Source organism: Scyliorhinus torazame, chromosome 12 (genome assembly GCF_047496885.1).
Source record: "Scyliorhinus torazame isolate Kashiwa2021f chromosome 12, sScyTor2.1, whole genome shotgun sequence".
Classification (NCBI taxonomy): domain Eukaryota; kingdom Metazoa; phylum Chordata; class Chondrichthyes; order Carcharhiniformes; family Scyliorhinidae; genus Scyliorhinus; species Scyliorhinus torazame.
Window position 1 is genome coordinate 173,844,903 of NC_092718.1, and position 14,569 is coordinate 173,859,471.

The 14,569-nt window shown below is 43.7% G+C and overlaps 1 protein-coding gene across 1 annotated transcript in view; it reads right to left on the bottom strand.

Moving 5' to 3' along the window:
• LOC140386750 (eosinophil peroxidase-like) overlaps nucleotides 1-14,569 on the bottom strand; it is a 63,098-nt gene that overhangs the window by 18,099 nt on the left and 30,430 nt on the right. Inside the window, exons 7-10 of the mRNA XM_072469403.1 lie at nucleotides 13,287-13,641; nucleotides 11,382-11,542; nucleotides 5,480-5,738; nucleotides 2,783-2,953 (exon numbers count right to left, since the gene is read on the bottom strand). Of these exons, the coding sequence (XP_072325504.1) occupies nucleotides 2,783-2,953; nucleotides 5,480-5,738; nucleotides 11,382-11,542; nucleotides 13,287-13,641 (946 nt within the window). The remainder of the gene's footprint in view (nucleotides 1-2,782; nucleotides 2,954-5,479; nucleotides 5,739-11,381; nucleotides 11,543-13,286; nucleotides 13,642-14,569) is intronic.

The following is a 14,569-nucleotide window of genomic DNA, read 5'->3' on the forward strand; positions in this document are numbered from 1 at the left end:
CATTCGCTGTTGGCGGGATTCTCTACTCCTGTTGCGTGTCAGTGGGATTTTCCATTGAATCTACCCCATGCCGCTAGGAAGCCCTCGGGTGTGGGTGTACTGCAAGTGGGAACAGAGAATCCCGATGACTGGAGAATCCCGGCCTGTATACTTTAAAAATTATTTCACAGATGTGTGTGTCGCTGGCTGTGCCAGCGTTTAATGCTCATTCCTAACTGCCCTCCATTTCAGACCAGGTAAGGACGGCAGATTTCTTTCTCTAAAGGACATTAAAGAATCAGATGGGTTTTTATGACAATCAACAATAGTTTCATGGTCATCGTTAGACTTTTAAAATCAGATTTTTTGTTGAATTCAACTTTCGCCATCTGCCATTGTGTGATTTGAACCCAGGTATCCAGATCTTGCCTTGGATCTCTGAATTACTAGTTCAGTGAAAATGTAAGTGCCTCCCCTCAATATTGTCTGGTAAATAATGCCTGGTAAACACTGTCTGGTAAATATTGTTTGATAAATACTGCCAAGTAAATAGGGTGTGATTTAATGGGAGAAAAAACAGAGTTTCATTTTCGGCGTGTATGGCGGGGTGTTTTTCGGCGCCTACAGCACTGGGAACGACTCCGCTACCAAACCCGACTCTGTTTTCTTTGCCCCGCTGAGGCTGCACTTACCTCACTTTTTTTGACCCCCCTCAGACTCCTCACCATGGCCCCCGGACCTCCCATCACCCCAAATGGCCTGTTGGGAGGTCCTTGAGCCCCTCCCATCCCATTTCATAACGGCAGGGCACCTGGGTTCGAACTCTGGCAACAGCTACCAGGCACCCGGGCACCTTGGCACTTCTAGCTTGCCATCCTGGTGTTATATTACTTGGAGTAATATATGTTACTCATTTGTTTATGCTGAGATGTACTTAACTTTGATGATGATGAATACTCAAAGTCGTCCAGTGATGACAAATAATTTATTGAGTAACTAATCAATTAACTTGTGACTTTGATTCTTCAATACTTTTACAAGTAGTTAAATCAAATAAGATAGAATTAGATTAACTATGAATATTATACTTTACACTCTGAGTTAACTGTGCATCTGTTCTCCAGCCACAACAGATTGAGCTTGTATTTATACTCCCTGTTAGTGTTGCCCTCTAGTACCGACCACACATTAACCCTTCATGTATATACATATACAGAGATCACTACACCTGGCAGTGGCCCTGCCAGCCTGGCATGCCACCCAGGCACTCTGGAAGTACCAGGGTGACACTACCATAGTGCCTGGGTGGTAGTGCCAAGGTACCAGGATGCCAGTGGGAGTGCCAGAATACCACACTGCCCAGAGCCCGACCATCAGCCAATGGCCTGGGTGACCCCCCCCCCCAATTGCTGTTACGCTTAAACCACATTTGCGTGGATAAGTGCTAAACTGCGCCACGGCGAGGTCTCCTAGGTGTGGACGTTCGTTCTCCAGCCTCGGGGGCATCAGGCGGCGACATATGTATGTGAGCCTAGCTGCTCACTTAAATATGTGAATCTGGTGAGATCCAGGTCGTGATGTCTCGTGAGATCCCATTAGACCTTGCGAGGCATCCCGAGCATCGGAAAGCATGCAAGAGGGCTCTCAGAAGATTTAACGGCCTCTTCTCCCCGAGTCGGGCACGATGAGGCAGTTTGATCGCGCCCATTGTCTGGTAAACACTGCCTGATAAATACGGCCTCGTAAATATTGCCTGTAATCCAGAGGCACAGGCAAATGTGGTGGAGGCCTAGGTTCATGTCCCATTGTGACAGCTGGTGGAATTTAAATTCAATTATTAATTTGGAATTGAAAGATCACAAGACTATCATCGATTGTTGTAAAAAAAATTCTGCTGTTGTTACCTGTTCTGGCCTACATTTGACTCCAGACCCACAGCAATGTGATTAAATCTTAACTGCCCCCTTTAAAAAACAGATGGCCTAACAAGCTAACAAATGTGGCCTTGCCAGTGACACTCATCCTATGAAAAAAAATAAAGAAAAGAAAAGCCTTTCCACATCGTTTCCAGTCAGTGAGTGAAAATGATCCTGCTGACTTCTTGATAACCTTGTGGTGATATGCCTATGGACTATATCATAGATGGATGGTGTGCGACCTCCAACCAGCAGGTGGCGGTACAGGCACACCATGCGGTTTCCGGACCAAGGTCATGAGACCTGTGACTACGCTATAAGGGGAGACACATCCGGCCATCTTCAGAAGAAGTTTGAGCGGGTAATAAGACATACATGGTGATGCACTATCAATTACGACGAGACGAGAGTAAAGAGTAATCGAGGCTTTATTAAGCAGAGATGTGTTGCCTCCTGCAGCTGCTGCCGAAATGGCTGCAGCTCGGTGAGCACACACATTTATACTCCGCCTACTGAGCAGAACCAGCAGGCAGGGATCTACCCCCGTACCTGTAGTACAGGAGCCTTACCGTATTACCTCTCATATGCATATTATACAAACAGTGGTGACTACCACACATGTGAATGGTCAGTGCGAGGTGCAAGTTCCAGAGGAGTAGTTAGCAGATTGCATGATAACGTGCTCTGTATCAGATTGCTATCTTACCACACGAGACTCAATAAAAGATTCTGGCTTAGACAATTCGCAGTGTTTGGTGGATTCCTTCGTACTGTACAAAGGACCAAACACAACAAGCGTGAATCAAAGAAACTAAATTATTATATTAACTGACATTTTATCAGCTTGTTTTGAGTTAGACTCTACCGCATGTTGGTTTTCTGTTTACCTGGGATTCCGTGATCCCGGGAACGCTGCAGATTCAGAGAACCCAGATCCATGGCCAAATGAGCGGTCAATTTAAACAGCTTCTCCCTCAATTCGTCCGGCAACATCTTGTTCTGTGTCTGCAGTTTGGAGGGTTTGCCCAACAATCCTCGCATGATGGGATCGACTCCACCTAATACACACACACACACACACACACACAAACAAGAGTAAGACAGGAATTCTTAACGCATCTCCTAATTTTTCACCCTACTCTTTAATCTGCAGCTGGTGGTAGGGAGACCGATAGTTAAGGATCTCTAATCGAGCAACACAGTAATATCTGTGACAATGAATTATTACTCAACAAAAACACAATTGAAACAAACTACCCAAGATCACTATGCCCCTCAATGAACTGGAGTTCCAAGACCAACCTCGATATAAGAGTGAACAGCAAAGCTGTGAACAGCCAGAGGAGTCAGAAGTGGTTTGTTGCTTTCCAGCTGTAAACTGTAACTATTTGTTATCAGGTAACATCCTGCAATCACGCCTGAGGGCAGTTGAAGGGACAAGGCAGAATTTCACTCTGAATCACCTCCTAAATTATGACTGCGCTGAACATTGGCAACAAACAATAACTTGTTGCACAGTAAAATAAAGATACAAGCTTCTACACAGTTAAATGCAGGGCAGAGTCCTTTCCTTGCCTGTGTTGCGAAGTGATCATTGATGAACATGACGTCCATTAAATATTACAATCCAAGCAAATCAGATCAAAGGTAATTTCAGACATAGAAACGAGCCAATTGAAAGTTTGAACTAAAAACAGAAAATGCTGGAAATACACTGCAGGTGTGGCAGCATCTATGGAGATAGAAACAGAGAAATGTTTGTTAACTGTTTTTCTCTCTCCACTGATGCTGACAGGCCTGTTGAGCATTTCCAGCATTTTCTGTTTTTCAAAGGGGCAGCACGGTGGCGCAGTGGTTAGCACTGCTGTCTCACGGCGCTGAGGATCCCGGCTCTGGGTCACTGTCCATGTGCAGTTTGCACATTCTCCCCATGTTTGCGTGGGTTTCACCCCCACAACACAAAGATGTGCAGGGTAGGTGAATTAGAACATAGAGTGCAGGAGGAGGCCATTCGGTCCATCGAGCCTGCACCGACCCACTTAAACCCTCACTTCCACCCTATCCCCACAACCTAATAACCGCTCCAAACGTTTTTTTGGACACTATGGCAATTTAGCATGGCCAATCCACCTAACCTGCATGTCTTTGGACTGTGGAAGGAAACCGGAGCACCCGGGAGGAAACCCACACAGACACGGGGAGAACGTGCAGACTCCGCACAGACAGTGACCCAGTGGGGAATCAACCCTGGGACCCTGGCGCTGTGAAACCACAGTGCTATCCACTTGTGCTGCCCAATGCTAAATTGGCCACACTAAATTGCCCCTTAATTGGAAAAAATGAATTGGGTACTCTAAATTTTTTTTTTGAATTCTGTTTTTTGTTCAGATTTCTAGCGTCCGCAGTATTTTGCATTTGTTGCAGCAACAGAAGTGTGTGTGTTCCATAAAAATCAGGACCTCACAAGTCAAATTAAACTGTCAAAAAATTCAGATGACTCATTGAAGACAGCAGCGGAGGAAATCAACTAATTTAGAGCAGATGATGAGCACCTTCGCTTCTTGAAACAAGGTTGAGGGGCTGGTTTAGCACAGTGGGCTAAAAAGCTGGCTTGTAATGCAGAACAAGATCAGCAGCATGGGTTCAATTCCCGTACCGGCCTCCCTGAACAAGCACCAGGATGTGGTGACTAGGGGCTTTTTACAGTAACTTCATTGAAGCCTACTTGTGACAATAAGCAATTATTATCATTATTATTATTATTATTATTGGGTTTAAAACCTCATGTTACTAAATGGAAAAGGAGAAGGCATGGTAGCACAGTGGTTAGCACTGTTGCCTCACAGCTCCGGGGTCCCAGGTTCGATTCAGCTTGTGTCACTGTCTGTGCAGAGTCTGCACATCCTCCCCTTGTCTGTATGCGTTTCCTCCGGGTGCTCCGGTTTCCTCCCACAAGTCCCGAAAAACGTGCTGTTAGGCAATTTGGACATTCTGAATTCTCTCTCTGTGTACCCGAACAGGTGCCGGAGTGTGGTGACTAGGGACTTTTCACAGTAACTTCATTGCAGTGTTAATGTAAGCCTACTTGTGGCAAGAAAGATCATTTTTAAAAAAGTGTTGTTATCCCACAGGCTGATGTTCAAAGCAACAAGGGGAGGATTTTTGTGTTAATATATGGCTTGTACCTAACTGACCTTGTTAGTAAAATGACAGGCAGAAATATGTGTCCATTTACATAATCTCACCAGAACCTGACAATGAATGCTGGAACAAATTCATCAGCTAAGACTAAAGTGGTGCCCCTTGGTCTTCCACCAAAATCCTCTTCTGTCCTCAACCCGAAAACGTGGGAAGGAACAGTTTAGTTTGGACATGCTGCTCTCATCTGTTGCTGAGGCATGTAGGGGCAGAAAAAATGGCATTTTGGTCAGTCCTCTGTCATATACCATATTCACAAGCATTTAAAATCTAGTTACTGCAAACGCCACACTATTTGCCCATTCATGAAGTCGAATGTTGCTTTCTGTATAAGTGCAGTGTCCCAGGATGAGTGTGTTGCAATAATATTAGAGATTGTGGCCTACCTTCCCTGATCAGTCTCCAGGGACTGAAGAAAGTCTGGTGCAGGTCCATGTTTTTGAATTGAGGGTGTTCCTGGTAGTTTGCACCGAAGCGGAACAGCTTTGGCTGAATGCTGAGATGTCCAAAACGGAAAACTGCGGTTGAGAAAACATTGGCAATACTGGGATTTACAGATTCATCGTAGCCTTTGTAAGCTGGGAGATATTTCGCCGTTGCCGCCGGCCCAATTACCAGTGGAAGATAGTCTCTGTGGTTTATTATCTGTGGCAGTGAGAAAAATTATCATTCAGTGCAGTTTGATCTAAAAACAATAAACTAAAAAGGGACCATTAAATCTTGTGTTAGAGAATGGCATGTTCAGCTGTATGCATTGCTTACAGAACTGGCACAGGCAGACAGATTCAAGAGTTCTGCTAAGGTTATGGTTTAAACACAATTGGGAGTGTGCTTGGCAGGAAAGTTCCCTTAAATCTTGGAACCTGGCCAAGTAAAAGGAGTTCAGATAGTAATAATCAGATTCAGAAGGTCCAATCAATAGGTCCACTCCATTCATCCTCCTGTGAGTGGTTTCGCGTTGGCCAGCCTTTTATCACAGAAAGGGGAAATGACTTGAAAATAACAGGTAATCCAACTCCAGAGCTTGGAGATCCTACTGTTGACCCCAGAACAGGGAGATCCCACTGTCTGACCCTAGAGGGAAATCCCACTGTCGTGTGAAGAGTTAATGTCATGTTACAATTGAAGACAGATGGATAATTCCAGTGATGCTGAATGCCACATTAATCAACTGCAAGCTCATCACGGGAAGGAGTGCCTATTTCCTTAGCTTCTCTGATTTGAACGGAGAGTTCAACTGACAGTTTTTGATCGACCAAAACGTGGGCAACACGGTAGCACAGTGGTTAGCACTGTGGCTTCACAGCACCAGGGCCCCAGGTTCGATTCCCGGCTGGGTCACTGTCTGTGCAGCATCTGCATATTCTCCCCGTGTCTGCATGGGTTTTCTCCGGGTGCTCTGATTTCCTCCCACAAGTCCCGAAAGACATGCTGTTAGGTCATTTGGACATTCTGAATTCTCAGTGTCCCCTAACAGGCGCCTGAATGTGGCGACTAGGGGCTTTTCACAGTAACTTCATTGCAGTGTTAATGTAAGCCTATTTGTGATAATAAAGATTATTATAAAATGGCTGATCACCTATAGTGGGAGTGAGATTGAAACTCTAGGAGTATGTAACCTTGAAGCTTGGGCGCACAATCAAAGTCACATTGTGCAATTCGCTATTGTAGACACAGAGCGAGAATCCATATTGGGAGCGAATGCGTGTGAAGCCCTGAACCTCGTTGAGTGACTGTACGTTCAAGACGGGGTAAAGACAGAGACTATTAAGGTCTATCTAGTTTATTTGCGACTAGTGACAAAGTGTTCACAAGTAGCATATAAGCTGTGCAGGACAACGGCGAGACTGACAGATCTCAGCTAGATGGTACAGAGGCTGACAATGGAAGTGCAACAGTGAACACATCAATTGAGAGCATATCAAACATCCAACATCAAAATGAAGACATCTTGGAGAAGTTGACTCCAGATGAAAAGCACAAAGAGCTCTAAGATACGTCAGATAATCCAAAGGGAATCGATATTAAAAAGCTCAAACTACATCTGATAAGCCAAAAGGAACTGATCTTGAGAACACAAAGAATAACTGCAGATCAACAGAATGTACTCAAAGGTATGACTTTGAAACCAAAGGACAACTAACCAGTGTTCCATTGCAATTCAATGGAAATAATGTGTTAGGACTTGCAGTCACAATTGACAAACCATACAGTATGGAAAGCAATCCAAATGGCAACCGAGCAAGGGACTGTAGGACAATGTGTGGAAAACATCTAACATTCGTGATAGCACAGACAGGTGTGTGTGTAGACCATACCAAGTTCAGGTCTGTTGGTGCTGATGCCAGGAAGAAACAGAGAAAGAAAAAAACGTCATTCCAACAATCTAGAAGAGTTAGTCCTGGGTAAAAAAACAGAAAGCAAACAAGCACAGGAAACAAGAAATCGACACCACAAGCACAGAAAAAAGATAAGTCAAGAACCAATATATCCTACCATTGACTTTCGTAAAGTTTTGTTGTCAAATGTAAAAGAAAATTCCAATGACAATACTATGCCATTATGAAGGTCCACAAGGCAAAGAAAACCAGCAAATTTGTAAACATTTCACAAATATAACTCTGTAATTGTAAACACGATGTGTGACATCTTTACATAGGAAATGTATGCACATTCAACACCTTGTATGTAAAAAAATGTCAGAAAAGATTCAAAATTCTTTTTCAAAGAAAGGGGGTTGTGGCATTATAGGAATGCACAACATGTGAAGAGTTAATGTTATGTTACAATTAGCCACTATATGGAGCTAGGGACAGTATCATAAAAGGCACTGACTCTTATGCTTCTAGGAGAGAGAGTGGAATAGGGGAGAGGAGACTGGAGCGAAGTGCATAGTAAAGCGAGAGAGGATAGAATATAGTTACAGTTAAAGTATAGAGATAGTGTTAGTGAGTGTAGTTTAATATAATCTATTTGTTTACTGCAGGAATAAGTGTCAAACGTTAATTTAGGTAGTGTAAATAAATTTAGCTTTGTTGATGAACATTGCTTCAAGTGTCTTTGTGAAAACTACGCCTTCCATCCTGAAGTCAACCTCATTAAAATCGCCACACCACTGCCTGACCCCAGAACAGTGATATCCCACTGTTTGACTCTGGAACAGGAACACCCCACTGTCTGACCCCAAAACAGGGAGACCCCACTGTCTGACCTCAAAACAGGGAGACCCCACTGTCTGACCTCAAAACAGGGAGACCCCACTGTCTGACCCCAGAACAGGAAGACCCCACTGTCTGACCCCAGAACAGGAAGTCCCCAGAACAAGGAGACCCCACTGCCTGACCCCAGAATAGGGATCCCCACTACATGACTCAAGAACAGGGATACCCGATTGTCCATTGCAATTTTCATTTCTGGTAAATTCTCCAATTCCATTCAGTATTTCCCATAGTTCCCCTACTTACTCTTAACTTCATTAGCTTTAACTTGTATCTCCTGGGATTTTAATCTTTCAACAAAACTAGCAACTTGCATGAGTTTTTTCAATTCCATTCATGGTTTTCTTCACAGTCACCTGGAGCAGGCTCCTTTTCTCAAAGTAAACAAATTTAACTTTCTTAATCTTTCCTTTCCATTGTTCTCTTTGAATCTTCCTCCTATGATCAAGTGACTGCTGTTCCCAATATCTTATCTGACCAAAACCTGATACGACAGTATAAGGGATAAGACCATAGACCATAAGACATAGGAGCAGAATTAGTCCACTCGGCCCATCGAGTCTGCTCCGCCATTCAATCATGGCTGATATTTTTCTCATCCCCATTCTTCTGCCTTCTCCTCATAACCCCGATCCCCTTATTAATCAACAACCTTTCTATCTCTCTCTGAGGTACTCAGTGATTTGGCCTCCACAGCCTTCTGCAGCAAAGAGTTCCACAGATTCACCACCCTCTGGCTGAAGAAATTCCTCCTCATTTCTGTGTTAAAGAATCGTCCCTTGAGTCTGAGATTGTTTCCTCTGCTTCTAGTTGTTCCTACAAGTGGAAACATCCTCTCCACGTCCACTCTATCCAGGCCTCGCAGTATCCAGTAGGTTTCAATAAGCTCCCGTCTCATCCTTCTAAACTCCAATGAATACAGACCCAGAGTCCTCAACCGTTCCTCATATGACAAGCACTTTATTCCAGGGATCATTCATGTGAACCTGCTCTAGAACGTCTCCTAGGCCAGCACATCCTTCCTTAGATACGGGGCCCAAAACTGCTCACAATCCTCCAAATGGGGTCTGACCGGAGCCTTATTTGGCCTCAGAAGTACATCCCTGGTCTTGTACTCTAGCCCTCTCGACATGAATGCTAACATTGCATTTGCCTTCCTAACTGCCATCTGAACCTGCACGTTAACCTTAAGTGAAATGTGAACAAGGACTCCCCAGTTACTTGTGCTTATGATTTCCTCAGCATTTCCCAATTTAGAAAATAGGCCATGCCTCCATGTCTCCTTCCAAAGTGCAAACCTCACACCTTTTCACATTGTATTCCATCTGCCACTTCTTTGCCCACTCTCCTAGCCTGTCCAAGTCCTTCTGTAGCCCGTCTGCTTCCTCAATACTACCTGCCCCTCTACAGATCTTTGTATCATCTGCAAATCATGAAAGATCACCACCAATGACTCCACAATCTCCTCAGCTATCTCTTTTAGAAGCCTGGGGTGTAGTCCATCCGGTCCAGGGGATTTATCCAGCTTCAGAACTTTTAGTTTCCCCAGAACAGTCTCCTTAATGATGGTCACTGCACTCACCTCTGCCCCCTGATCCTCCTGAAGCTCTGTCATCCCACTGGTGTCTTCCACCGTGAAGACTGATGCAACGTAACTATTCAGTTCCTCTGCCATTTCTTTGTTTCCTATTATTACTTCTCCAGCCACATTTTCCAGTGGTCCAATGTCCATTTTTGCCTCTCTCTTACCTTTTATATATTGAAAAACTCTTTCTATCTTCCTTTATATTACTAGCTAGCTTGCACTCATATTTCATCTTCTCCCCCCTTACTGTTTTTTTAGTTGTCTTCTGCTCGCTTTTAAACACTTCCCAATCCTCTGGCTTCCCACTAATCCTCACCACTTTGTATGCTTTTTCTTTTGCTTTTATGTTGTCCTTGACTTCCCTTGTCAGCCATGGTTGCCTTTTCCTCCCCTGAGCATGTTTCCTCCTCCTGGGGATAAATTTCTGTTGGGCCCCTCGAATAACCTCCAAAATCTCCTGCCATTGCTGTTCCACTGTTTTCCCTGCTAGGCTCCTTTTCCAATCTCTCTGGCCAGCTCCTCCCTCATGTCTTTGTAGTTACCCTTATTTAATTGTAATACCGTTACACCTGATTGCAGTTTCTCCCTCTCAAACTGCAGGGTCAATTCTATCATATTGTGGTCACTGCTCCCTAAGGGTTTCTTCACCTTAAGTTCCCGAATCAAGTCTGCCTCATTACACATCACCAAATCCAGAATTACCTGTTCCCTAGTGGGCTCTGTCACAAGCTGCTCCAAAAAACCATCTCTTAGACATTCCACAAATTCCTTTTCTTGGTATCCACCACCAACCTGATTTTCCCAGTCCACCTGCATATTGAAGTCCCCCATGATTATTGTAATACTGCCTTTTTTTCATGCTCTTTCTACCTCCTGTTTTATTTTCTACCCATATCCGGATTACTGCTTGGGGGCCTGTACATAACACCCATCAGGGTTTTTTTTACCTTTGCGATTCCTCAGTTCTACCCACAGAGATTCTATGCCTCCTGATCCTATAACGCTCCTTGCTATCGATTTAACTTCATTGCTTACTAATAAAGCAACCCCGCCCACTTTGCCCACCTGCCTGTCCTTTTGACACATATCCTTGGATATTTAGGTCCCAGAACGTGCAGCCACGTCTCTGATGCCCACAACATCATACCGGCCAATATCAATTGGCGCAACAAGCTCATTTACCTTGTTCCGTATGCTGCGTGCATTTAGGTAGATGTGGGTAACACTGACAAGGCAGTATTTAGCATTCATTGCAATCTTTGCCCAAGCACATTTAGAGTTAATAACAGAGTGTGGGGCTTATGTCACATGTAAGCCAGTCCTGGTCAGGGCGGCAGGATTACTTTCTGTAGGCTGGGGCTTTAGAAACAAAATAATCTGGTATTTGCCAAAAATGACTAGGTTTATTAAACTCATGATGTTTCCCAACTTGCATGATCAGTCAGCCACAGTACCATAACTTTATCAATCACATTCTCTCTCTACCTGTTGAAAAGCTCCCAGGATTTTTCTTGCTTCTAGGTATGTTGTATCTCCGCTCCAGTGAGGGTTCAGTCTCTTCAGCTCTCTCGTTAAGCGATTGTGTTCCCGTAGAAATACCGTATGGAATGTTAACACGCCTAACTGTTCATTCACACGGACATCACCTGCAGTGAACATGATGTGTGTTGGTAAGTATTACCATCATACTGTTCAATGAAGGCAGCCAAATACATCAAGAAACATCCAATAGAGCAGACACCTGAGCATGGATTACCGGGTGCAGTATGATCAACAGTAGTTTCATTCAGTGCGCGAATGATACTCACGGAGGATTATGGATCCCAAACAATAAGATGGTGCACTATCCTGGGCAGCACGGTGGCATGGCGTTGAAGACCTGGGTTCGATCCCAGCCCCGGGTCACTGTCTGTCTGGAGTTTGCACATTCTCCCCGTGACTGCATGGGTTTCACACCCACAAATCAAAGATGTGAAGGTTAGGTGGATTGGCCACTAAAATTGCCCGTTAATTGGAAAGAAATAATTGGGTACTCTAATAAAAAATGATGCATTATCTGGTCAATAAAAAAAAACAGTGGATAATCCTTGACATTGTTTATGGGGAATCAAAGCAGCTGGTCTTTCACACTGTGGTTAACTAAAGCCAAACAACAAAGTTGGCTTCCGCATCCCCAGAAAGGTAGAAATCCTTTCTTCACAATGACCAACAATATAGCTCTCTCCTCCTGCTCAGAGTCTTTCTAACTCTTTTTATCGTACACCTCACCTCACAGGAGTTCTCTCCATTTCTTTCACTTATCACTCTCCTCAAAAAGGTACTCTTATTTCTCAATATTACTCATTGAGTCCAGAAAGTATTGGCTTGGAGAATTGTGGAGGGCAAAATTGGATCTTGTTGGCCTATTTTCTGGGTGTAAATAGGGGCTCGAGGGGTTATTTTAAAGGGTCAAACTCACATGTCCAAATAGCATCAGGAACATGTTTGACATCAGATTGGTTGGGCTGTTGCAAAGGTTCTCCTGACACTGGCCTAATTTAGACGTTAGGACCCTTAAATATGCAAAAGAGTTGAATGTCTGTTTTAGGACCCTTCACAAACTAGTGAACACCAAGCAGGAACTTTCCTTCTGAAAGCTGTAGCAATTGGTTGCAGTTTTAATGTGGAAGCAAGGGAATGCAGCATTTGCTTCGACAGCTCTGCCTTGGATCCACCCCCTATCTCCAGTCCCACCAAGACCCAACTGAGGCATCACTGATATCCATCCTCACCTCACTTTTGAGCTGTGCCAGACCTTCGCAAAATGAAGCCCGAGGCCTAATATCGACCAGGCTTCTGTTCTTTTCATTACTTTGTAAATTAATCAATCAACATAATTTTTATCTTTGCACCAATAAGAAACGACCTTATAAAGATGATCTAGGGGTAAGTTGATTTCATTAAAAATTCTGATCAGTCAATGCACACTTGGTTCTGCAAATGATTGGTTGAAGTCTCCTATTCATTCCACGGAGAACTCACAGGAATTCTACAGGGCTTCCTGCGAAACAGGATAAACATCTGAAGATCCGAGTTAGAGCGAGAGATCAGGCTGAACCACTGTGGAATTCTGGGAACAGTGACCTAGAAATTGGCCCCTCTTTCTCAGCCCTTGCTAATATGCTGAGTTGCACTCCTCCAACTCAGAATGTGCATAAATCAGCTATGTTGGAAGCGTTTGTGCCCACTTAAAGTATTGCATTCAATTTGTAGACCAGTATCTTCCAACACCTTTCATCTAAATTCCTGTAATGTGTGTTAAACAGTTGCAAGGGGACACCGTGCAGGTGAAAGGAATGCCCCGTAGGAAGATGACATGGGACACGATTTCTGGATTCAGCCATTACTCACCAGCTATAAAGCATGGAGTTGAATTTTGACCAGTGACACAGCCTTCCTCCATTCTGCCGCAAAGGTTGTTTGAAATGGTGTTAAATGGTAAATATTCTCGTCCATTGTCAGAGAATTCATGATTGACAGCTAACTGGCCAAGCTCATTGGTGAGGTTCCTGAGTTTGTTGGCCAAACAATCTGTGCTGCCGTAGACTTCATTAACATCAATGAAAGAGGTCAGGGCATTGATCTGCTGACGGGTGTTAAAATCTCCGAACAAAGAACCCAGTTCACCGCTTCCACAGGCAGGAGCTGATCGGATGAAAGGGAAGCATTTGGTGCGATCCGTGATTCTGGAATCCCTTGGTGGCATCTGTCAAAAAAGATCAAGAGCATTTCTAGTATTTGTTCACCACTAACTGTGTTACAGACATTAATAAGAGGAATATGAAGCAGATTAGGAGTTTCACTGAATTGGTGGTCAGATAGTAGACTGGTTTGGGATTAGAACATAGAGTGAAAGTAAATGGTTTTCAAATTAATGGGTGTGACATTAGGGCACACAGCAACAGTCTTCCTCATGTTAACCTTCACTGTGGTGAATAGGATGTAGAAGAAATAGGTATTAGACTATCTGCATATGCAAATAAGAGCCCCCCACCCCCGCAGCTCTTAATTAATCTGCTCATAAATTCTCAGGAAACCAGACCCACATTTGGCCTATCAGATTGTTAAACTGGAAACAAGAGTTATAATAACTTTGAGTGGAAGAGTTTGAGGGGAGGTTTAAATGAAATTAATAAACTTATGAGGGCCCCAGGTCAAGTGGACAGGAAGGATTGATTTATCTTATTTGATACATCAATAACCCAGGAGACAGAGGTTTAAAGTAACAGCAAGATCAGAGGGAAGTTCTATGTTCTATGTAATCTATGTAATCTATAAAGGGTATGTTCTATGTAATCTATGTAAAAAGTTGAGGAGAACTTGACTGGCTGAAATTTTCATTGCATTTCTTTAAAAAAAGCTTTAATATGCACTTGAAGTGATAAAACCGACAGAGCTAAATACCTAGAGATGGGATACAGCTCTGGCTTGCTCTTTTTCTATATATTTCTAAAAAGGTTTTCAAAGTTACTTTTCTGATTGAGAAACATCTGTGCACCCTCTGACACCACATCTGAAGGTTACCAGCTGCTGATGAACACCAACTTTCATAGAATTTTCATAGAATTTACAGCAGAAGGAGGCCATTCGGCCCATCGAGTCTGCACCGGCTCTTGGAAAGAGCACCCTACCCA